The sequence below is a fragment of the Dromiciops gliroides genome, chromosome 2, assembly GCF_019393635.1.
Source record: "Dromiciops gliroides isolate mDroGli1 chromosome 2, mDroGli1.pri, whole genome shotgun sequence".
NCBI classification, from domain to species: Eukaryota; Metazoa; Chordata; class Mammalia; order Microbiotheria; family Microbiotheriidae; genus Dromiciops; species Dromiciops gliroides.
This window is the reverse complement of record NC_057862.1, coordinates 358,098,094-358,121,021: the sequence shown is the minus strand read 5'-3', so window position 1 is coordinate 358,121,021 and position 22,928 is coordinate 358,098,094. Positions and strand designations below refer to the sequence as shown.

At 39.7% G+C, this 22,928-nt stretch overlaps 2 protein-coding genes across 5 annotated transcripts in view; both read left to right on the top strand.

The window, feature by feature from the left end:
• CANX (calnexin) overlaps positions 1-13,227 on the top strand; it is a 32,691-nt gene extending 19,464 nt beyond the window's left edge. For all 4 annotated transcript variants that reach the window (XM_043984234.1, XM_043984233.1, XM_043984235.1 and 1 more), the window contains exons 7-15: positions 369-561; positions 2,236-2,425; positions 3,981-4,094; positions 4,306-4,462; positions 5,675-5,890; positions 6,487-6,606; positions 6,851-6,977; positions 8,464-8,543; positions 9,748-13,227. In XM_043984234.1, coding sequence (XP_043840169.1) covers positions 369-561; positions 2,236-2,425; positions 3,981-4,094; positions 4,306-4,462; positions 5,675-5,890; positions 6,487-6,606; positions 6,851-6,977; positions 8,464-8,543; positions 9,748-9,801 — 1,251 coding nt within the window. In that variant the 3' untranslated portion in view covers positions 9,802-13,227. The remainder of the gene's footprint in view (positions 1-368; positions 562-2,235; positions 2,426-3,980; positions 4,095-4,305; positions 4,463-5,674; positions 5,891-6,486; positions 6,607-6,850; positions 6,978-8,463; positions 8,544-9,747) is intronic.
• Positions 13,228-14,079: 852 nt separating this feature from the next.
• MAML1 (mastermind like transcriptional coactivator 1) overlaps positions 14,080-22,928 on the top strand; it is a 54,138-nt gene continuing 45,289 nt past the window's right edge. The window contains exon 1 of the mRNA XM_043984232.1: positions 14,080-15,127. Coding sequence (XP_043840167.1) covers positions 14,768-15,127 — 360 coding nt within the window. The 5' untranslated portion in view covers positions 14,080-14,767. The remainder of the gene's footprint in view (positions 15,128-22,928) is intronic.

Genomic DNA, 22,928 nt, shown 5'->3' with positions numbered 1-22,928 from the left:
CAGCTAGTAAGTGTCAAGTGTCTGAGGCCGAATTTGAACTCGGGTCCTCCTGACTCCAGGGCCCGTGCTCTATCCACTGCACCACCTAGCTGCCCCCAGCTAGATAACATTTTGCTGCACACATAGTTCCTTGCATAATTACTGATTGCTTATTACTTTGCATCTTTAGGTCGAAGGCGACTTTGAAAATGTGTGTAAACCCCATGGCCCTTTGGGCTTGTGCTCAGTTTACTTTACATCTTTGACTCAATAGAAATTGAGATTTAAATAATTAAATAATTTAGGGGAAATTGTGGAAGGAGAAAGATAGAATGGGCACCTGAATCCTAATGTAGTCCTTTTTAATTAATTTGCTTTTGTCTCTAAAGGATCAGTTCCACGACAAGACCCCTTACACGATTATGTTTGGTCCAGATAAATGTGGAGAGGACTATAAACTGCATTTCATCTTCCGGCATAAAAACCCAAAGACAGGCATCTATGAGGAGAAGCATGCTAAAAGACCAGACACAGATCTGAAGACCTACTTTACTGATAAGAAAACACATCTATATACATTAGGTAACAACCGTGAGGCTGAGTTGGGTGGGAATATCAGGAATTCTCTTATTTGGATGGGAGCTGCCAAACAAAGGGAATTTAAGTTTAGTAAAAGAAATCTATATTGACACGTTTTTTGGTTTTTTGTTTTTTTTAGAGAGAGAACGGTAGTTGTCGTTTTTTTAGCACTGAAAGTTCAAAATAGCAAGTTCAGACGAGATTGAAGCTTGAATTTTTAAGAGCATACTTCTTGTCCCAAAATAAATATTTTGTAGAGGAATGTTTCTAGCAAAGACAGAACTCATTGACCTGTTTCCTTTTTTTTCCCCTCAATTGTATCCAACTCTTTTCTAACCCCATTTGGGGTTTTATTGGCAAAGATACTGAAGTGGTTTGCCATTTCCTTCTCCAGCTCATTTTACAGATGAGGAAACTGAGGGAAACAGGATTAAGTGACTTGCACAGGGTTTCACAGTAAGTGTCTGAGGCCAGAGTTGAGAATCTTCCTGACTATAGGCCTGGCACTCTATCTACTTTGTCACCTAGCTTCCCTACCATCTTAATTCTTTTCCTTGCGGGGGGAGGGGGGAGGCAGGACAATGAGTGACTTGCTCAGGGTCACACAACTAGTGTCACGTGTCAGGTTGGATTTGAACTCAGGTCCTCCTGAATCCAGGACCTGTGCTTTATCCACTGCACCACCTAGTTGCTTCCTCATCTTAATTCTTTTTGTTTGCTTTTTTTGCATCTTAATTCTTAATCAGTTGATTACATCAAAATCAATTGATTAATTCTTAATTTCGCTTAATTCCTCAGACTCATCTTAATTTCTCTTAGGTTTTGTTTTCTTTGTTGCTCAAAAGTTTTGGCAAATTTAATATGTTTACCTGTATATACGATGTTTCTTGTGATGGGTTTTTAACAGAACATTATTTGCAGTAACTCTTGACTTCTAAATTCATTTGTTAGTAATTTAATGAAGCATCTGAGATCATCTAATTGCCTTAAATCAGTGATTCTAGTCTTCGTTTGACTCTAAAAAGACAGAATGCAGAGCTCCCGTAGTTCATTTATGAAAGTAATAGAAGTATGCAAGAGTAGACTATATAATTTTCCCACTATTTTGAAATAGGGTTTTTTTTAATTACTTAGTTTAAAATTAAGAAAATGAGTGATACAGTTGAAACTTAGATACCTTTTCCCTCTAGAGATAAATTGATTTAAAAGTTCCCATGTCAGGGGCAGCTAGATGGTGAGGTGGATTAAGCATCAACCTTGGATTCAGGAGAACCTGAGTTCAAATCTAGCCTCAGACACTTGACACTTACTGTGTGACCCTGGGCAAGTCACTTAACCCTCACTGCCTTGCCAAAAAAAAAAGTTCTCTTGTCTTTTCATGGGGAGCAACAGTTTGTGCCATGTCAGTGGTATGAGGTAGAATATGAGCCTTCCTCCATTCTCCCTTTGGATCTTATGTTGGGTAGACACTTTTGAATGAGTGTTCTATTGATAAGATCTTGCACCAAATATATATGTTTAATAAATGCTTGGGTGATAAGGCCCTTTTGTTTTATAAAGGAACCAGTAGCAAGAAGGATTATTATATTTTGGTCAGTGAGTGGAAGGAACAGTGTTATTAGAAAAGGAAAAATTTCTCTTACTCCATAGTATTTCCCTGTAATTTTTTCTTCGTAGTCTTGAATCCAGATAATAGTTTTGAGATATTAGTTGATCAGACAGTTGTGAATAGTGGGAACCTGCTGAATGATATGACTCCTCCTGTGAATCCTCCCCGGGAAATTGAGGACCCAAATGACCAAAAACCTGAAGACTGGGATGAGAGACCCAAGATACCAGATCCTGATGCTGTCAAACCAGATGACTGGTGAGTAAGGGCTGAGTGACTTGAAGAGCTTTTTTTACTCCTGGGGTAGTCAGTCTTGAATATAGTAAATGCTTGAATATACAATGGGAGCTGTTGTTACATAAATTCAGGTTTTTGAAAAAATAATTCTATGGTTGGAATTTATTTTCAAGAACTCTTTCAACACCTCCATTTTTGCACATTGGGAAAGATGAAGTGAGTTAACAAAAGTTACTTTGCTAGTTTAGTAGCAAAGTAGAAATAGATCCCAGGCCTCAGGTCTCTTAATCTAATGTTGTTTCTGATGTACCAGGATTGATTGATGTTTATATTAAATAATTCAAGTATAAAGCAGTATAGGAATAATTGTAAACCACCTACTGCTTTTAATGTTTATTTAATTACTCTTTTTTTCCCTAAGTTTGTAGCTCTTGGCAAGTGGCCACAATCATTTAGGAACTGTATTTTGGAGAAACTAAGCAAAGCTAGAGTACAGCAATAAAGCTTTTTTATCTGTTCTGATTAACTTTATAATGAATGTGTATGTATGTGTGTACACACTTAAAACAAATATTTGTGATGTTCAGGGTACTCTTCTAGATTCCTGGGGATACAAAGATATAAAAAAGAAGTTATTACTTCTCTAAAAGAGTATAAATTTAGGAGAAGGGCAATATGATAATTGAATTATAAACATTTATATTAAGTGATTTCTATGTGCCAACATGTGTACACATATTAAGTATAGCCCACATAAAGACCAGGCTGTTAAGGAATATGGAAGGCACTTGAATTTGGCAGAATTAGGAAAGGTTCTACATAGGAGGTAAATGTTTGGGTTAAATTTTGAAGGAAGTTAGGTATTCTGTGAGGGGGATGATCAGTAGTGTATGAAGAACAGATAGAAAGGCAGTTTGGTTAGACCTAAAAGTGTGTTGCATTGAGTCGTAACATATATAGTGAGGCTGAAAAGATATAAATTGGGGCTAGATTGTGAAGGGCTTTAAAAGGCCAAACAAAAGCAATAGGAAATTAGTGGAATTGTTGCATTAGTGACGTGGTCATATGCATGCTTTAGGAAAGACACATGGGAAGCTATGTGAAAGACTGCATTAAAAAGAGACTTGAGTCATGGAGACCAATAAGGAAGCTATTGAAATAGACCAGACAGTATGAGATAAAAGCCTAAAAACAAATGTATTGTGTGTGGGTCAATCAGGAAGGAACGCTCTGAGTGATCTGGGAGGGGTCAGGGCAGAATAGCTTACATACTTCTTCCATGAGCTTGAGTAGAGCTAAAAAGCTATTTGGTGTCCTAGAGGGAACATTCAATTTGGAATCAGGAAAGGTGAGTTCAAATCCTGCCTTTGATAATATAATTGTGGGTCAGTCATTTAACTTCTCAGTGCCTTAGTCAGTTTCCTCATCTTTCGAAAAAGAATAATACTACTTGTACTACCTTTTTTATCGGGGTTTGCTTTGCAAATCTCATATAAATAGTATTAGTAGGATTGGTGGAGCATGGCACTAATAATTCTTTATCAAGTAACATTATATGTTTCCCCTGGCCCTTAAGGGATGAGTCTGCTCCTGCTAAGATTCCAGATGAGGATGCTACAAAACCTGAAGGCTGGTTGGATGATGAGCCGGAATATGTATCTGACCCAGATGCAGAGAAGCCAGAGGATTGGTATGTCTAAACTTCTCACCCCATCCCCAACTCCTTCCCTTTTTTAAAGGAATTCTTAGATTTAAATGAGATTAAGGATCTGTCACCAGATAAAACTATTGAAACAATTAAGCACTATAAATCTGTTGTTTTTAAACAGTATCTTAGGTAAAAGCAATGAATATTTCACATGTAGCAGACTGTATTTAAAATCCTAAGTTTTTATCTCTAGGGATGAAGATATGGATGGAGAGTGGGAAGCTCCCCAAATTGCAAACCCAAAATGTGAGTCAGCCCCTGGTTGTGGTGTCTGGCAAAGACCTACCATCGACAATCCCAATTACAAGGGCAAATGGAAGGCACCTATGATTGACAATCCTAACTACCAGGTCGGTGTCTGATGTTGGTTTGATCTCAACTCTTTGCGAACTTTGAGGATGGTTGTTTTGTTGAGAAAGTAACTGCTTGATGTCTTTCATTGATTGAGTATTCAAAGTTCAAATGGAAACAGAATTTCATGTTAATGCAGAGATAGTTGAGTGGTTTTAAATGTTTTCAACTTAGATATGGAGACTGTAAGATGTCACTTTAACAATTTACAGTTTACAGATTTGTCCCCTTCTCCCTTTGAAACTAGAACATCTGATTTAGGAATGCTACCACCAGGTGGCGGTGGTGCCTCAGTCCTGTGACTAAGCTCTGGACTAGGAGTTGGGCTCTGGTCTTTTGTGGGCAAGTCATGTGACTTCTCCTAGCCTTTGTTTCCCTTTTCTACTTAAAAAATCAGGAAGATATCTACCCCAGTCAACCCCATATCAAATGAAAGAGCTTTAAATTATTTTAAAATTACTTCTTTTACAAAAATTAAACAACATTATCAATAATATATTGAAGAGATACATACATTTTGAGCAGCTTTTAGGCAAATCAAATCTATTCCAGTTTATTCTTATATAGTAATGTTTTGTTAACTTAAAAAACCTTTGGTCAATTGTCCTAAAAGAATTTTTCAGAATCCTAAAAACACGCATGTTCCTTATGCAGAAGAGATTGTCTTGAATAAAAGTTTCATTGGAATATATGAAGAGAAAGACAATAATTTTGGAGGGATGAGAGGAATGTTTGAGAAGACAGGAATCTTTGAGTAAGGAAAATAACAATCTCAACACTTTGAAGGGACATTTGGTTTAATGGATAGCATTTACTTCTACTTTAGGGCATAGACTTATATAATATAATTTTTGATCTTGCAAACCACATAATAAAGGTATTTTCCTTTGAGAGATGGGTGATTATATAGATGTTGTATATCAAGCGTTTGTATGTTCTTTAACTTTTTCTATAGTATATTCCAAGTGATTTGAATCAAATTGAGTACATTAAATCCACTACCTCCTAATCTAGTGATCTTAAATGTAATTTCCCTTCAGAAATCATCTTTTTAGATGCCTGCTTGTTCCTTTTTTAGAAATGTTAAAAACTTTGTTTTCACGATGAGAGATGGTTTGCAGAGATGTGTGTATCTTCCTTGATTACTTTTACAAGCAGTGTAAAGAAAGGATCTTGCTTATGTTTTAATTCCCTTGTTATTTTCTTTATAGGGAATCTGGAAACCCAGGAAGATTCCAAATCCAGATTTCTTTGAAGATCTAGAGCCTTTCAAAATGACTCCTTTCAGTGCTGTGGGTCTGGAACTGTGGTCCATGACCTCAGACATCTTTTTTGACAACTTTATTATTTGTGCAGACCGAGTTGTTGCAGATGATTGGGCCAGTGATGGGTGGGGTCTGAAGAAAGCGGCGGATGGGGCTGCAGAGGTTGGTTATGCTGTTGAGAAGATACAGACTTCACAGAAATGTTGGTTCACTCACCAAAATTTTCAGAGACTAGAAAATTTGAGCCTCACTGTCCCATGCAGAAAAGCAGGTTCCTGAAGAGAAGAGGGGAAATGAAAGCAAATTGAACTCAGTATTCTAGAACTTAAGCCTCAATTGTAGAATTTCCATTACCTAAATTTATAAGTTTGCTTTTTGATTGTCCTTTAAGAGCATAGACATTGTAGGATTAGAGCAGCAAAATTGAGTGAATTTCTCAATCAATAAGTATTTGTTAGTGCACTATGCTTAGTGCCTAGGATACAGGGCCCTGCCCTCAAGGAAATTCTGTTGAGAAACAAGCACTTTAAAAAACACACACCAGAATATATAAAAGGCAAACAGGGACGGGTAGATGGCACATGCAGTTGGAAATCTGAAAAGGCTGAGTCTTGAAGGACCCAGTGAGTGCTATGAGATAGAGATGAGGACAGTTTAATTCAAGAAGGGGGGGAAAGCTAATGAAAACCCCATTAGCTAGATTGTAGGGTGTGGGTATAGCCAAAATTTAAATCAAACGCCTTCTGCTTATATTTCAGCCTGGTGTCATGGGGCAAATGCTTGAAGCAGCTGAGGAACGTCCATGGCTTTGGGTGGTCTATATCCTCACTGTGGCCTTGCCATTGTTCCTTGTGATACTCTTCTGCTGTTCTGGAAAGGTATGGATTTCTTTGGAGGAAATTATTTGGGAAGACATTAAATTTGGTGACTTATCTAAAGATAAAAGCAGGGTTCTCCTGGACAACTTAGGAGAAATAACAAAGCTAAAAGGGCTCTATAGTGTCTTTCTTAGTCTGGCTCACCAATTCACAAGTACCTTCCTAATTTAAATGATTTAGTCCTAGTAGTGCACTGGAAATGTGTACACCTTCAATCAATTTTGTGAGGATTTTATTGTTTCAGAAACAGCCCAATGCTGCAGAGTATAAGAAGACTGATGCTCCTCAACCAGATGTGAAGGAAGAGGAGGAGGAAAAAGAGGAGGAAAAGGAGAAGAGAGATGAAGAAGAAGAAACTGAAGAGAAAATTGGTGAGGACACATTAAGTATTTCCAATCTGTTGCACTGAATAGTATAAAGGCTAATAAATACCAAATTAGTCAATTTTTGCCAGAAGATTTTGGTCATAACTCCATGTGGATTTCCCTTCAGCATGTCTAAAATCAAACTTACCTCTTAACCTGTTCTTGCTTTTACTACTAGTCTGTGGCATTAATCAAGCCTTTAAAATTTTTTGAGATACATTTTTCTGTATCTTAATATTCATTTTTTGTTTTTTGTTTTTGCGGGGCAATGGGGGTTGTGACTTGCCCAGGGTCACACAGCTAGTAAGTGTCAAGTGTCTGAGGCCAGATTTGAACTCAGGTCCTCCTGAATCCAGGGCCAGTGTTTTATCCACTGTGCCACCTAGCTGCCCCATAATATTCGTTTTAACAAAATTTGAGTCCCAGATTCTCTTCTCTTCCCTCCCTTTGAAAAGGTAAGCAATATATTGGTTATACATGTGAAGTTATGCAAAACATTTCCCTATTAGCCATGATGCAAAAGAAAACACACAAACCTCCACAAGAAAAAAGTTTTTAAAAGTATGCTTCAAGGGCAGCTAGGTGGCGCAGTGGATAGAGCACCGGCCCTGGACTCAGGAGGACCTGAGTTCAAATCCTGCCTCAGACACTTAAGACTTACTAGCTGTGTGACCCTGGGCAAGTCACTTAACCTCAATTGCCTCACCCCCCCAAAAAAAAGTTTGCTTCGGTCTTCACTCAAGTTCATCATCATTTTATCAAGTCCTTTGAAATTGTCATGGATTGTTGTATTGATCACAAGTGTTGTCATTCAGTTTATCATTGTACAGTATTGCTGATACTGTGTACAATGTTCTCTTGGTTCTGCTCATTTCATTTTGTATCTGTTCCATACAAGGTTTCCCACGTTTTTTTTGGAAACATCCTGCTCATCCTTGACATCAGACCTTTTGACTTTTATCTCTTAACCTCATCCAAAATATCTCTCAGCTCTACCCTCTATTACAAATGTAGCTACAGGCATTCATTATCACCTTCCTGAACTATTGCAGTAAACTCCTTAGGCTTTCTTTCTGTTCTCAAAACTGCTGCTAGATTATATTTTTGCATGAATCTCCCTCCTGCTCAAAAGTCTTCCATAGTTGCCTGTTGTCAACCAAAGAGTTTTTTGGTCTTGCACAATCTGGTATATCTCTCTCTTTTTGTCCTCGTCTCATTGTTCACTTCCATGCTTCATCCTTCTTGTAAGACTCAACTGCCACCATCCCTCCCTGACTTCTGTTCTTTGCCATATAATGTCATTGTATATTTTTTATCTCGTCCTTCTACTGAACTGTAAGCTCCATGAAGATGGGTGCTGTGTCTGATTTTAATTGCTTATATCTTTCCAAGCACCTGGCACAGTGCAGTCATAGAAGAGCATTGGCTTAATGTTTACTGAATTGGTTTTATTTAGAAAGTTTTCTTAATTTCTTTAACTTCTCACTCATAGAAGAGAAGCAGAAAAGTGATGCTGAAGAGGATGCAGGTACTATTAGTCAAGAGGATGAAGAGAGAAAACCTAAAGCAGAGGTAAGGAAAGGAGTTTAGAGGCAACTGCAGTTTTCATTTCTTTAAATTCATATGAAAAGAATTACAGTTGTATTGTAAGTTGCACTTAGAGCCAGCCCAGTGATAGGTATACTAGACTAATCATGGAAGGGAACAAGTTTTACTTGATTTGAGATTGTACAGTGCCAAAAATCAATTTTCACAATAAATGATATGAAAGATAAAATCTTGTTTTCCCAAGGTTTAAAAATTGGCCTTAATCTAATTGGGGGGGGGGTGAGAGGCAATTGGGGTTAAGTGACTTGCCCAGGGTAACACAGCTAGTGTCAGGTGTCTGAGGCTGGATTTGAACTCAGGTCCTCCTGAATCTAAGGCCAGTGCTTCTTTATCCACTGCACCACCTAGCTGCCCCAGCCTTAATCTAAATTAAAAGTTTATTAGTTCCTTCCACTATATTCCTTTCTATCTAAACTCCTTAGTCTGAAATTCTAGCCATTGTCATTATCACTACATCCTTTCACTACTTTTACTACTGTCTCACAGATAAATCCAGTCCTACAAATCCTTCATCGTCCCAAGTGTCTCATAAGCACTCTAGCCTTACACCTTTGTTTATATTAATACTTCTCCATGAACTTGTCTAAATCTTACCTTTAATGTGAAAGCCCAGCTAAACCCTCTTATCTTTTCCATGAAATCCCTATTGATCACCTAGTCAACAGTGATTTTTTTCCCTCTAAACTTCTGGTTTTTTGTTGTGTCTTATTTGTGTCTTATGCATGTGACATTTGGCATGTGAAGCCCTTGTATTATTTCTTTTTATGCTTCACTGGTCCCAGATGTTCACTAATGTCCTACATGATGGAGAGTGCAATCTGGCACAGGACCTAGCAATCTGGAAAGGTTTTGTTCGAGTATGGACCCAATGGACTCCTTCTGGTATTAGTCCCAGAGTAACCCACCCAGAAATACAAGTATTCATCATAAGAATTTGCCATAAACAGAGACAATTATTCACCTGTCAGGTTTTGTTAAAGTCAGACTTTGGAGGAAAGCATGTCTTGCGTTCAGATTAATACATCATCTTGACCTGTCTCCTTCACTAGATTGTATGACCCTTATGGGTAGGAACTATGTCTTAGCCACATAAGCACCAGCAAGCAACTCAGTAAGTATTTGTTGATGGTAATGATGGATTTCTTACTAAATTCTTTTCAACCAACAGGAAGATGAAGTTTTGAACAGATCACCCAGAAACAGAAAGCCACGAAGAGATTGAAAGAATTTAAGAACTTGATCTGTGATTCCCTTTTCCCCCTACCCTGGATGTGATCCTAGGAGAGGACCTGGGATAAACCTTATATGTTGAAACCCAGAAAAACCTCAAGACTTCACTATCAACAGATTCCAGTCAAACACTATCCAATGAAATTTTGAGCATCTAGCAGTAATTAATTGCAATTGTGATAAAAAGAACACCATTCCTGTAGAAAGAAAGCATTTAATGTATGGGCAATGAATTCTGGATGTAACATGAAGCAACTAACCTGTTAGGGTTTGGTTTGGGGGGGGGGGGGGCTGTTTTGTTTTTTGGTTTTAAAACACTTTTAAAAAATAGAATGTTAGAATATTGCCAATCTTCAAGAACTTTGGCTTAATTTAATGTATTAATCTATCCATGGAAAAATAACAGCAAAGTTTAGAAAATGCTAGGTGATGAATTGCAGTTTTTATAACGTAGTTTTTTTTTTTATAAACTTCGATATTCCAAAACATTGAAGTGTCTATGTCCCTTAAAATTGATAATCATGTTTAAAGTGAAGTCATTTGTGTGGATAACATTGATTACTCTCTCCCACTCTTTCATTCTACCTCTTCAGGAGATTTGAGATTGGGGGAGAATTCCAAACCATAATAGATACTGTTTGATTAAGCTTTATTAAAAATAGAGCTACAAAAAAGGCCCTTCTTTTTCCACTCTGTGTTGGAAGGAGCATGATTAGGCCACAATATGTGTTGCCTTTGGTTACTGCTAAAGTTCCAGTATTCCATAGTTGGCACCAAGAATAAATAGGTGGGTAGACTTACCATTGGTACTTAGGCATTCAGGCTTCCCAGGCTGGTTGTCTGGGCTCTAACCTTATGTGGTTTCTCTAGACTTTGAGCACTACTCATTGGGGCTGTCAGGGGGTGTGCGACTGTGTGTGTGTGTGTGTGTGTGTGGTGGGGGGGGGGGGTTGTTACAGTTTCTCCTTCCACTCTGTTATTGTTTCCCCCATCCCAGGCTTTTTCCCTGCTGCTATGCAGTTTCTTCAGAGTGCAGCTTGCCCTCCATTGCTGGAAATGATTATATGCTCAGCACAGTGTTAAACTTGAGTGGTTACACACACACACACACACACACACGGTTTTTAAAAAATAATTTAAAAGACTCAAATGTCTTCAGTGTCCAGATACAGACTAGAACATAGTCAATCCCTCATTTTTCCCATTTATGTGTTTAGAGATTATAGTGGTCAGATCAGACAAACTGATTCAGATTTGATTTCAAACAATGCAATTGTTCACAAAGTATTTGGTTGGACAATGGGGTTGTCTGGGTTTTGTAGCATGAGCTACCTGGTATACATAACTGTTGAATTTTTTTTAAGTCTCCATGTAACAATTGCATCTTAAAGTACACTGAAAGTAGGGGGTTCCAATTCAAACAGTTTGCTAGGTGGCTTAGTGTATTGCTGGTCTTAGGTCTTTAATTGGGGGGAGGGGGGATTCAAATGCAGATGAGGGTTATCTGAGCATTTACTCCAAAGAGTTATTAGTGCTTTGTAATGACATCACACTCTACTGAAATACATTGGGAGCTGGATGTTGCTATTTTCGCTGTTTGTTTAGAATAGCTTGAAATGTACTGATTCACTGTCCTTGCACTGAATATATAAACACTCCACAGTGTTCTTATTGGGAACAGCAGGAGGTGATATTAGAGAGAATTCTCAAAAAGAATTGTCAGTTTATTTTGTGGACTATTCTACTCCATGACTGGCACCTCTCTTTAAAAGTTGAGAGGCAACAGGTGGAAGACTAGAGGATATTTTTTCTGCCTGTTCAATGCTATCTTCTTTCATGTTATCTTGCTAGGTCAAAGTGGCCATAAATGTAGCAATGAAGTCCAATGCAAATAAACCTTTATTTAGTAAGGGCCTGAAAGCATGTTTACAGGTATCTACTTGAAGCAAAAGTATGGGACCATTGCACTTCCAACTGTACCTTCAGAACTATTATGTGCCTCTCGTTTTGATGATTTTCTTCCCACCTGGGCAATGGAAACTTAAGCTGACCTTGCATTATTTTGATTCCTTAAAATAGGCATCTTTGTGCACCCTACAAGACCAGGAACTTTTCAGAACTTGTCCCATAGATTCCATATTATTTAACACAAAATAGTTTTACAAGTGGCTCTTCCTGGTTCTCTCTCTACTTTGCCAGTGTAAGGTGAGGCCTCCTACTTCAGTATCTGACAGCTTTGTCATGGATGACCAGCCACACTTTGCACAGCACCTCAACAAGAGGCAACAATGTTTAGTTATTTTACACTCCAGTTGTCTGGTTCATTAATGTGCAAATTCCTGTCCTCCAACAGATGTGCTCCTCAGTTTCTCCCATTCACAGAAAAAGTGCTATTCTTTTCCATTTGTCAAGCTACTAAAACGGTGTTGCATTAAAGCTACGTGTTAATCTCTTCTGCTTTTGACTAAGCTTCTTTACCTTCATTTGTGCATGTTTCCTCCTTTGGTGTGCACTACTTTGATTTTAAACAACCTTTTCCCCTCAAAAATCAATCTTCCCCTTAGTTTCCAACACATTGTGGGAAAATTAATACAGATCTTGACTCAACAAAATATTAGGAACTATATATAAAATTGGAATTTGTGTTCAGGAAAGGAAGCTGGGAGCCTGAACAGCAAAACAGAAAACATGCTTGTTTAGTCTTGTTGGTTAGATAGATCATAGAATTCAAAGTATTTTCAGTTGTTAATTTGTTTCTAGGTGGTAAGGATGGGGGGGTTGCCACAGTGATTTATTTTTTCAAAAAGTAACCACTGTTACTCCAAACCAGATATTAGACTCCAGTTGTAGTTTCTAATACTAGGAGGACTTTGAAAACTATGCCAAAAGAAAGCTTTTCTATAAATGGAGGGGGTGTTTTTTGGTTTTTTTATGTTGCTGTACTAAAGGGGGTGCATATAAATGCAGCAAAATTGATTCTCATTACTGGCTCTTGTTTGGTTGTATCTTTAAATGAAGGAAATGGAGAACATTTCCAATAAATAGGAAATCTGCCCTGAGATGTATGGTGACCTTTTACATTAGGAAGAAAGGTTGATGAAGAGGGATGGTGTTCTGGATAAAGATGGTTATGCAACATATGTTCTTTATTATGCCTCCACTTAGGGCAGTAAATAGGGTGCTCTTAGCCAGTGACTTTTTTTTTTTAATTTAATTTGGGCCCATACAGTTTCTCAAGCCAGTATTGCCTCCATAAGTCCTTGAGCAGTTTCCTTGTATTGCTAAACAGGAACTGTTCTCTCAGCAACCACTCCTGTGTCTGTTGTGGAAGGATAATTATAGATGCAATATGCATATATAAATATATTGGATAAGTTATAATGTAACAGTTTACTCTAATAAAGAAAATTAAAATCTATTCAGCTTTTCCCTTTTTATTGCGAATCGGCACCAGACCTGAGCAATGGGGGGTGTGCCTAATGACCCAAAAGAGGCACCGTCCTTGGAGGCAGAAAAACAAGTTTTTAGTTTTATTGGAATAAAATTAATTACCTCACGTTACGTTTTGAGAAAGTTAATACCCCTAAGCTACAATAATTTGGCATTCCTTTTGTTTCTGTACAGAAGCAGCAAAATTCTGTATCTCTTGTCTGCTCCTATAGGTGAAGGGTCGATGCCTCTTCACAATCACCCCTTTCAGTACCTGGTTTGGGGTTTTGAAAGGCAGAAAAGTCTCCAATGCCTATTCATCTAGTAAGGAATAATGCAAACTTAGCATCTGTAACAATTACTATAGGCATAGTATATTGTCACTTGATAAAAAGTAATAAAAGATTTCCAGAGGCGTCAAACGGGCTTTCTCCCCCGACACCCCCCCCCTCCGCCCCCCGCCAAGATTTTGCCCTCAGCAATACTAGACATACTTTTGATATAGTCATCCTTTCTTGGGTGTTAGCTCTAGTGTTCTCCAGTCCCAGGAAAAGTGCGGAAAGAAGAAAACGTCCTGCCTGGAGGTGGGCCGTACACCGGGTTCAAACAGCTAACCTAGGCCTAGAGAATCCTGGCAAATTGGCATAACCTTACGCTACGGTAGGAGGCCACAAAAGGCTAGCCAAACCGACTGTAAGTAAAGAAGGGCCCGAGAGGAGGCAAACTCAGGGACTCCTTTGCACACTTTCAGCTAAGAAAAGAGATTGCCCTGGATGGCTGCTAGCTATGTCAATCATTCTCTAATTCACCCAGCCCCATTCCGTCTCAACCCTTACCCTGTCCCAGACCCTCGTCTTCTCATTGGTTGCCTTGCTTTTCCTTCTCTTTTCAGTTCCTTTTAAACACTATTTCCGTCCCAATCCTTCATCTTCTCATTGGTTGCCTTCCTTTCCCTTCTTTTCAGTTCCTTTTAAACGCTATTTCCGTCCCAAACTTTCGTCTTCTCATTGGTTGCCTTCTTTTTCTTTCCTTCCAGTTCCTTTTAAACGCTATTTTTCCGAGCCGAAGTCCCGCCCTCTATACGCAGTTGCAGGTGCGTAGTTGTCCTGCTCCTCTCGGGTTGGTCAAAGACCTGTCTATCAAATCAGGACGTCGAACGTAGAACCCATCGCCGCCGGCGGAGGGCCCGCCCCCTCCCGAAAGCGTCCCGAACAATTTCAAGATGGCGGTGGCGGAGGCGGCGCGGAAAACAATGGAAATAGGGCCGCGGGGGTCGGCCAGGCCCTGAGGCGGGGGATCGCGGCCTCCGCCGGGAAGACGCTCGGTGCCCTGGCCTGCTGGGCCGCCGCTTGGTCCTTAGTGCGCGGCGCCGGCCTCGGGATTATGGCTCTACTATAGGGAAAGCCGCCGCCGCCGCCGCCGCCGGGAAAGGGAAGGGGAAGGAAGCAACCACAGGGGCCCGGGCCCGGCTCGGGCCACTCGGGAGCAACACCGGAGGAGGCGGCGCGGCCCGGCGCCCGCGGCGGCCCATGGTGCTGCTGCCGCCCCCCTGCCCCATGGCGGAGTTCGCGATACCGCGGCACAGCGCGGTCATGGAGCGCCTCCGCCGCCGTATCGAGCTGTGCCGGCGGCACCACAGCACCTGCGAGGCCCGCTACGAGGCCGTGTCGCCCGAGCGCCTGGAGTTGGAGCGGCAGCACACGTTCGCCCTGCACCAGCGCTGCCTGCAGGCCAAGGCCAAACGCGCCGGCAAGCACCGGCAGCCCGCGCCGCCTGCCCCGGCCCCGGCCGCCCCGCCGCCCGCCCCGGCCCCGGCCCCCGCCGCAGCCGTAGAGGGTTCGGACAGCAGCGCCGCGGAGCAGAGCCGCACCAGCAGCGCCCTTATCGCGGTGAGTGGGCGAGCCCATGGGGCGCGGGGGGAGGTAAGACCCGGCTTCACTCGGGGGCGCAGCTGGCTGCCGCGGCCGCAGCACCTCCCTGGGCACTTTTCGGCCAACCCTTCCCTCCTTTTGCTCCTGATTCGCGAAAGGCGCTGCCGCTTTGTGCGTCCTGGGGACCGGGGTGAGCCGCCGGGGCTCAGGGAAAGTGACGAAACCGATGCTGATTTGAGAAGTGGGAGGCTGCCCCTGCTTAAGTCTAAGGGTGTGAAATCTTTCGGGGCTGGAGGAAGGCGGACCCCCGAGGGGGAGAGAGGCGCCGTGGCTTGGGTCCGACGCGTTTGCAAGCGTTCCCCTAAATGCACTGTACGAGAGTGTGACTCTCCTGGCAGTTCCCACAGCTTAGATCGCTATTTTGTAACCAACCTCATATTTCGTGGAAGGTGGTCTTAGCTTTTTCATTCCCCAGGACAGGGAAACGGTATTGGTTAATGTGTTTATTCCTTGCCTTTTTTTTTTTAATGAGGTAATGGCTCACGTTGATATAAACTCCTTAAAGGGCTGTAAAACTGCTTTCTTTACAACAATTCCCATGGGGATGCTGCAAATGTTATCCCCGTTTTACAGATGAAGAAACTAAGGACCAGAAATGATGTTCTTGCCCAAGGTCAGACAACTTGGAAGTGGGGATAAGTGTTTTGACCGAGAACTGTTTTTGCCTCCAAACGAAATCTATATTTGAGAATGTTTTCCGACAAACAGACATGGAAGCCGGCTTAGTGTCATTGAGCGGTTCTGTGACCAGTTTTCTTTTAAATACTTCAGTGTACTTAGAGATTGCCCACAGCATAAAGTGATTTCTGTATCCTATGAATTGTAGAACAATTTCAGAACTTAACAATGCTAGTAGACTTGATGCTGAGGCTAAAAGGATTGTCAGGAATAGGACGGACGGTATGAAATATTTTTAAAGTAAGTTAGGTAAGTGTAATCTTATTGCAGCACCACAGAAAACTCACTAGGAAGCTTGGCTTTTGAATCTTGGTGGGATTTGACACGTTTGTCACAGTTTTGAGACTGCTGAGAAGTTAAAGGGCAGTCCTAATGAAGGCCGTTAGGACATTCTCCATATGGTTGTAGAGATTTAGGATGACAATGTACAACATAGGTAAACACCACTATGATCTTTTCCTTGAGTAGATTTTCTACCGTTCGAACATATTAATGTATGACTTTGTTCTGTAGCAGTTGTCAAGGAAAGTTCCTAATAGCATAATTGCTCTTTTTAGAATGGATATCAATTTTAAACTTTGTGTAGAATTTGATAATGTCGAGTTGTGTCAGTTGTCATATAAGTTTAATTTGTTTTGTTAATGCTTAAAATTAAGTTCAGAATTTATAAAATGAGGAATTATTGACCAAATTTAGCATTTGTTCACCCTCATTCAAGTTCTTATCACCATACAACCAGGACCAAAATATAGCACAGTGCCTGGCACATATGAGGAGGCACTTAGTAAGTTGATTGATGAATTGCTCAATCACTCTTTTACCTGGTATTTCTCCCTTACATTCCAGTTGTACACTGAAGCCAGAATAATCTTAAAGCACCTATTTCATCAGAAAATTTGCTGACATGATAATGTTCAAAACTTTTAGCCTGCGATACTTAAATTTAATCTGGCCACAATCTTATCTTTCCCATCTTGGTTTCCACCACTTGTCTCTATCAGTCCACCTCCAGCTATCCTGAAATACTCTGCTCCTCCCCATTATGTCTTTCCTATTCCCCACATCAATCTTTGCCTATATTCCCTTTCCTCATTTCCTCCTCTCTCAACCCTACTCTCCTACAAAGCGCAGCTTGCTTCCTACCCCCTCTGAAGCTTTCCCTCACTTATCCAACCCACACTGATCTTTCCCTCCCTCCTTTCTATTTCTGTAGCTGTCATCTGGCCCATTCTAATCATTGATGCCAATCTTGTAACTGCGTTCTTTTTTTTTTTTTTTTTTGGCTGGGCAATGAGGGTTAAGTGACTTGCCCAGGGTCACACAGCTAGTAAGTGGCAAGTGTCTGTGGCCGGATTTGAACTCAGGTCCTCCTGAATCCAGGGCCAGTGCTTTATCCACTGTACCACCTAGCTGCCCCTATAACTGCGTTGTCTTAACAGTTTACGTCTTTGGCTTCCTAGGTGGATTGTAAGCATTTTGAGAGCAGAAGCCATTTGTACCCCTTTGTAAACCTTGTATTGAGCCACCATCTCATAACTATTGCTGTTAAGGACTTTTATCCAAGAACTGTACTCAGTGAATAAATGCTCTCTACCACCTTCTGAAAATGATTTTTCTCAATAAGTAGCACTTGCTTTAAGAACAGATCATAATATTTATTATGTTGTGTGTTCCTTTATAATGGTATACTCTGTACACAAAAACTTTGTGGGGTGAGGGATGAAGGTTAAGTGACTTGCCCGGCGTCACACAGCTAGTAAGTGTTAAATGTCTGAGGTCTAATTTGAACTCAGGTCCTCCAGTTCAGGCCCTGGATTCAGGAGGACCCGAATTCAAATTAGACCTCAGACACTTAATACTTACTAGCTGTGTGACCCCGGGCAAGTCACCTAACCCCAATTGCCCAGCAAACAAACAAACAAAAACCAGGGCATAGAGAAGCTGGGCAGGAAACTTGCATAGAAATTCTGACATATAAGTAAGTACTAGCAATGTGACTTTGGGTAAGTTATTTAACCTCAAAATAGAGATAATACCAATACCTTCCACCTCACAATGTTATTAGGAAGGACCTTTTGCAAACCTAAATTGCTATTATTAAAAACCAATTAACATTTATCTTTAGTTAATTATAAGCAGATGGTTATGGCCTTTAACACCTTTTAGGCAATTTATTTATAAGCAGTCACATTTAGTAGATTCTTTAACAAAGCATTCTTTGTTAAAGTTATTGTCTGAATTCATAGACTACAAAATTTTTAGTCTGAAGTTGCCTCAGAAATTGATGAGATTTTTTTAAGACAAAAATTTATTAAGCTCTAACTGTTGTGACAGGCACAAGAAGTGTGTGTGTAATATAAAATGAATAAATAAAAATATATACAAAGTAGTTAAATACAAAATAATGTGTGAGGGAGGGCACTGGCTGTTGGAGTCAGGAAAGGTTTCAGGTTGAAGACTGCATCTTAGAGGAGGAGTTGGAGTTAAGTTTATTTCATGCAGTAAAAGGCACTAAGAAAAGAGACATAGAGTGTCATGAGTGAAGAACATGGAGAAGGTCTGTGTTTGACTGGATCCAAAGAATAATGTTCAGGTAGACAGGAAAGATAGGTAGGTGCCAGGTGGCAAAGGGCTTTAAAAACTAAACAAGGGCGGCTAGGTGGCGCAGTGGATAAAGTGCTGGCCCTGGATTCAGGAGGACCTGAGTTCAAATCCGGCCTCAGACACTTGACACTTACTAGCTGTGTGACCCTGGGCAAGTCACTTAACCCCCATTGCCCCGCAAAAAAAAAAAAACCCTAAACAAAATAATTTATATTTTTATTCTAGAGGTAATAGGGAGACACTGGGGTTTATTGAGTGGAGGAGGTTATGATCTGTTCTGTGCTTACGAAAGATTATTTTGGCTGAAGGGTGTAGGGTGGACTGGAATGGGGAAGGACTCAAGAGACTGGGAGATCTCTTAGGAGGTGGTTGCAATAATCTAGGTGAAAGGTGATGAGGGCCTAAACTAAGATATTGGCTGTGTGAAAAGAGAGAAGAGGTCTGATAGGTAGAAACAGCAAGGTCTTTCAACTAATTGGATAGATGGGCTGAGAAAAGAATGAGCAGGTAAGATTAATACTAAAGCAGTGCCTTCCACAAAAAGGAAAATTTGAAAGGAAAGATAATGACCTCCATTTTAGACATGTTTAGTTTGAGATATCAGGATGTCCACTTTGAAATGTCCAGTAGGCAACTGGCGGCTAAAATTCAGGGAGGTACCAGGTGAGATGTGTGGGTCTGAGTTATCTGCACAGAGATGATCGTTAAATGCAATAGATGATCTGTGGTTGGATATGGCTTTTTGGGGGAAGTGTTGGATTGAATTCAGTTGAATTATGGATGTGTAGGACTTTATTAAGTATATCTTGTCATTTAGTTTTGAATTTAGATGTCATCCCCTATGAAAGTCTATGCTATGTTATTCTGACTGTTTCATTCCCGTGGATCCAGAGCCATGGATCATGGGTAAGAATATTTCTGATGAGCCCCTAAATATATCAGTAATAAAAAGATGAATTAGGTTTTAGGTTCTGAAGTCCTAAAATTCCTTGCTTTTCAAATCCAGAATAGGATTATAGGATCTCATTAAAGAACACTGGAATTGGGAAGTCACTTAACTTCCTTTAATCTTCCTTTTCCTTATACAAAAATGGAAATACTAATATTTCTACACACCTCAGTGGAGTGTTATAAACAAAACCAAAGTTCTTTATTGTGAGCTGTTGTGAGTCATATAGTGCTTCATTGTTTCACAGAGATGTTTTCTGATTTTCAGGCATTCCTTTAAGTGTAGTTATAGCTTAGAACCTATTTCTCTCCCTGATACTGAAAACTGAAGGTATTTTTTTTTTTTGGCGAGGCAATGAGGGTTTAGTGACTTGCCCAGGGTCACACAACTAGTGTCAAGTGTCTAAGGTCGAATTTGAATTCAGGTCCTCCTAAATTCAGGGCCAGTACTTTATCCACTGTGCCACCTAGCTGCCCCCTGAAGGTATCTTTTTATTGCTGTCATGTATTTTTTTTTAAACAATTTCATGTGTGAATTTGACATTACTTTGCATTTTAATGAGACCTCACTGTGTTGGTTTTTTTTTTTTAACCTATTACGTCAGTACTAGCCCTAACAAGCAAACTGTTTTCACAACCGAAAGGGGGCTTAATTTATGTAAAACTCTTTCCTGTAGATTCTTTACTTCCTTCTACCACTAAAATGAGGTAGAGACTACTGTTTGCTTAATTTACTAGCTAGTCCTGAGTCAGTAACAGATTTCAGTGTTTTGTTTGTTTTTTTCTTTTGAAGTGTTTGGGTTGTATTCCATTTTTTAAAAGCCTGTTCCCTTTTTTTTAAAGCCAGAAGTAACTCACTGAGAATTACGGTTGAGTTGTTTATAGTGGGTCTAGTAGATTGTGGAATTTTGCCCTGGAATGTTCACCAACCTTCACTCTGTAAACAAAAAATAATAATTCAAAATATCTTAAGCACTTCCTTTTAGTAAAGTGTTACAAAAGTCTTGAAATGGTCTCTTGAACAACTCTTATTGCAATTCTGGATCTGTGGAATTTACTGGATGGGCAGAGACTGAACATAAATTTCCATAGGAAGATAGAGTTGTCATTTCTTAGTTTTCAGTTCACAAAACTTTGATACTGATTCTCTGGAGAGGAAATATTTTATTATTTTAATTTAATTTTTTCAACCAACAAAAATTTCATTTTCTCCCTCCATTCTACCTCCTCTTCCCCATTAAAAAAAAAGAAAAGAAACAAACCCCTTCTAATAAATATGCATAGTAAAGGAAAATGAATTCCAGCATCAGCCACATACAAAAATATACGTGGCTCTTTCCACCTCAAATCCATTATAGGAAGAAACATTTTAAATAAACAATATGCAAATAAACTCCCCAGGTTTCTCCAATGGAGAGAACTTTCTAAACTGACATCTACTCAGTCTTCTGTATGTAAAATAGTAAAAGAAGGGGCTTGTAGGATCGCAGTCATTTAAAGAAAAGTGTTGGGGGACCCATCACAAATTTTGACCGCTAGTTGACAGCAATTAATGAAACCATCTACTAAGGAAGTATGGAATGTATCATGAACTGTTGAGTTGAATGTCAAGGTCTTTCGTTATTTCTTTCTTGAAACTGGAGTTTAACAAGAAGGGCCACAGTGGATAATGTTGTCCTTGATTTGGTGGTGCTGGGGGTGGTGGTTGAGGAAAATCTTTTTTTTTTTTTACTATAATAGCTTTGAAATATATTTTGAAAAGAGTTTTATGTCAAGAGAAAACTGACTTTCATTGTTCTGTATTTAAAAAAAATACAAGACAGAAACAGTATTCGGTTTTCTTTTCCATAAAGTTACATGGTTTAGGTTGTGTTATGACCTCCTTCTTTAAAAGGAATAGTATTAATAGTTCAGGCCTTCCGAAGCCACAGAATATTTACCTTTGCACAGTGACAACATACTTTCATTGATTTGACTTTGATCTTTAAAAAAAACATATAAATCAACTTGGATAACCACATGCATCCCTTCTGGTGAAAACATCAAAAGGAAAAGGAAGATAGGGCAGGAGGTAGGGGAAAGATTACTTTTTCAAAGATGAAACTGTTAGCTGGAAAAAAGAAATCCTAAAGTTAAACAGAAGGAATTTAAATGAAAAATCCATGATCATCTTGATGAGACACAATGAATATGAATGCTCAGTATTTAGCTCCTCTTTATGAATGAACTAGGGTAGGGTAGATGGAAGTGTTTCTAACTCGTTTCCTGTTAAAACTTGGGACAGGTCATAGAACTTAGAGCTTGGAGTGTTCCAAAATTAAGTACCTGGTGATCGTTTTACAAATTGAAGCTTATGGTCATTTGATCCGTGCCTCACACTGAGTGACAACCAGAATTAGAGTGAAAGTCTTCTGACTCTTTGTTTTTGTGAAGCAGTGAGAGTTAAGTGACTTGCCCAGGGTCAAACAGCTAGTAAATTTCAAGGAGTCTGGATTTGAACTCTGGTTCTCCTGAATCCCGGTGGAGTGCTTTATCCACTACACCACCTAGCTGCCCCCAAGTCTTCTGACTCTTAAGCCCAAGGTTTTTTCAACTATATAACACCCTGAAATGAACTGCTTTGTATAATATTCCTGATACTTTTGCATAATCTTGAAGATGTGATAGCCCAGGAATTAAGTGAAAATGGAAAGGTCTAAGGAACTCCAAAATAGCCAAATCACCATTAGTTAGAATTCATTTCCAGCTACCTTCAGAGAAAAATATGTAACCAAAAATCCTGGATGCTATATTGGTCTAAATAAAAACTGGACTTCCCCCCCAAAATCTGTCGTCTATAAAACCTGAGTAAAAATGAATAATTTAGTTTATACTTAATTTTCCTTTTGAAGGTATCACAGGATGACCTGTATTTGATATAAAGAAGGAAGCTAATTATAAAAGTATATTCCTAGACAGACTGGAGAACTGTTCCTAGAAAGAGCAGAAATCCAGTAGATTCAAAAGACTGAAAGATTGCTTACTAGTTAAATTCAAATGAAGAATACCAGCGGATCTGTGCTATTCAAGACATTGTGAGAAGTAAATAGATGCTTTACAGTATTTCAGGTGAAGGATGTAAGTGGTAGGAATTAGTCATCAAATATATACATGTTTATCAAGTACCTATTGTGTGTAAGGCACTCACCAGCTGTTGAGCTGGATATGAAGATGCACATGGTCTGCTTCCTGGCCTCTAGGAGCTTAGAGGAGATAAATATATGTGGTGGGGGCAGCTAGGTGGTGCAGTGGATAAAGCACCAGCCCTGGATTCAGGAGGACCTGAGTTAAAATTTGGCCTCAGACACTTGACATTGTGTGACCCTGGGCAAGTCACTTAACCCTCATTGCCCCCCCCCAAAAAAAACCCTAATACATGGCAGTATAAAACACTAATTTAAAATTTTATATTAGATAAAGATTTTTAGACTCCCTGTTAATTCTCTTTTGAATCTGATATCCAGCAGTAAAGACCAATCAGTGATTTATA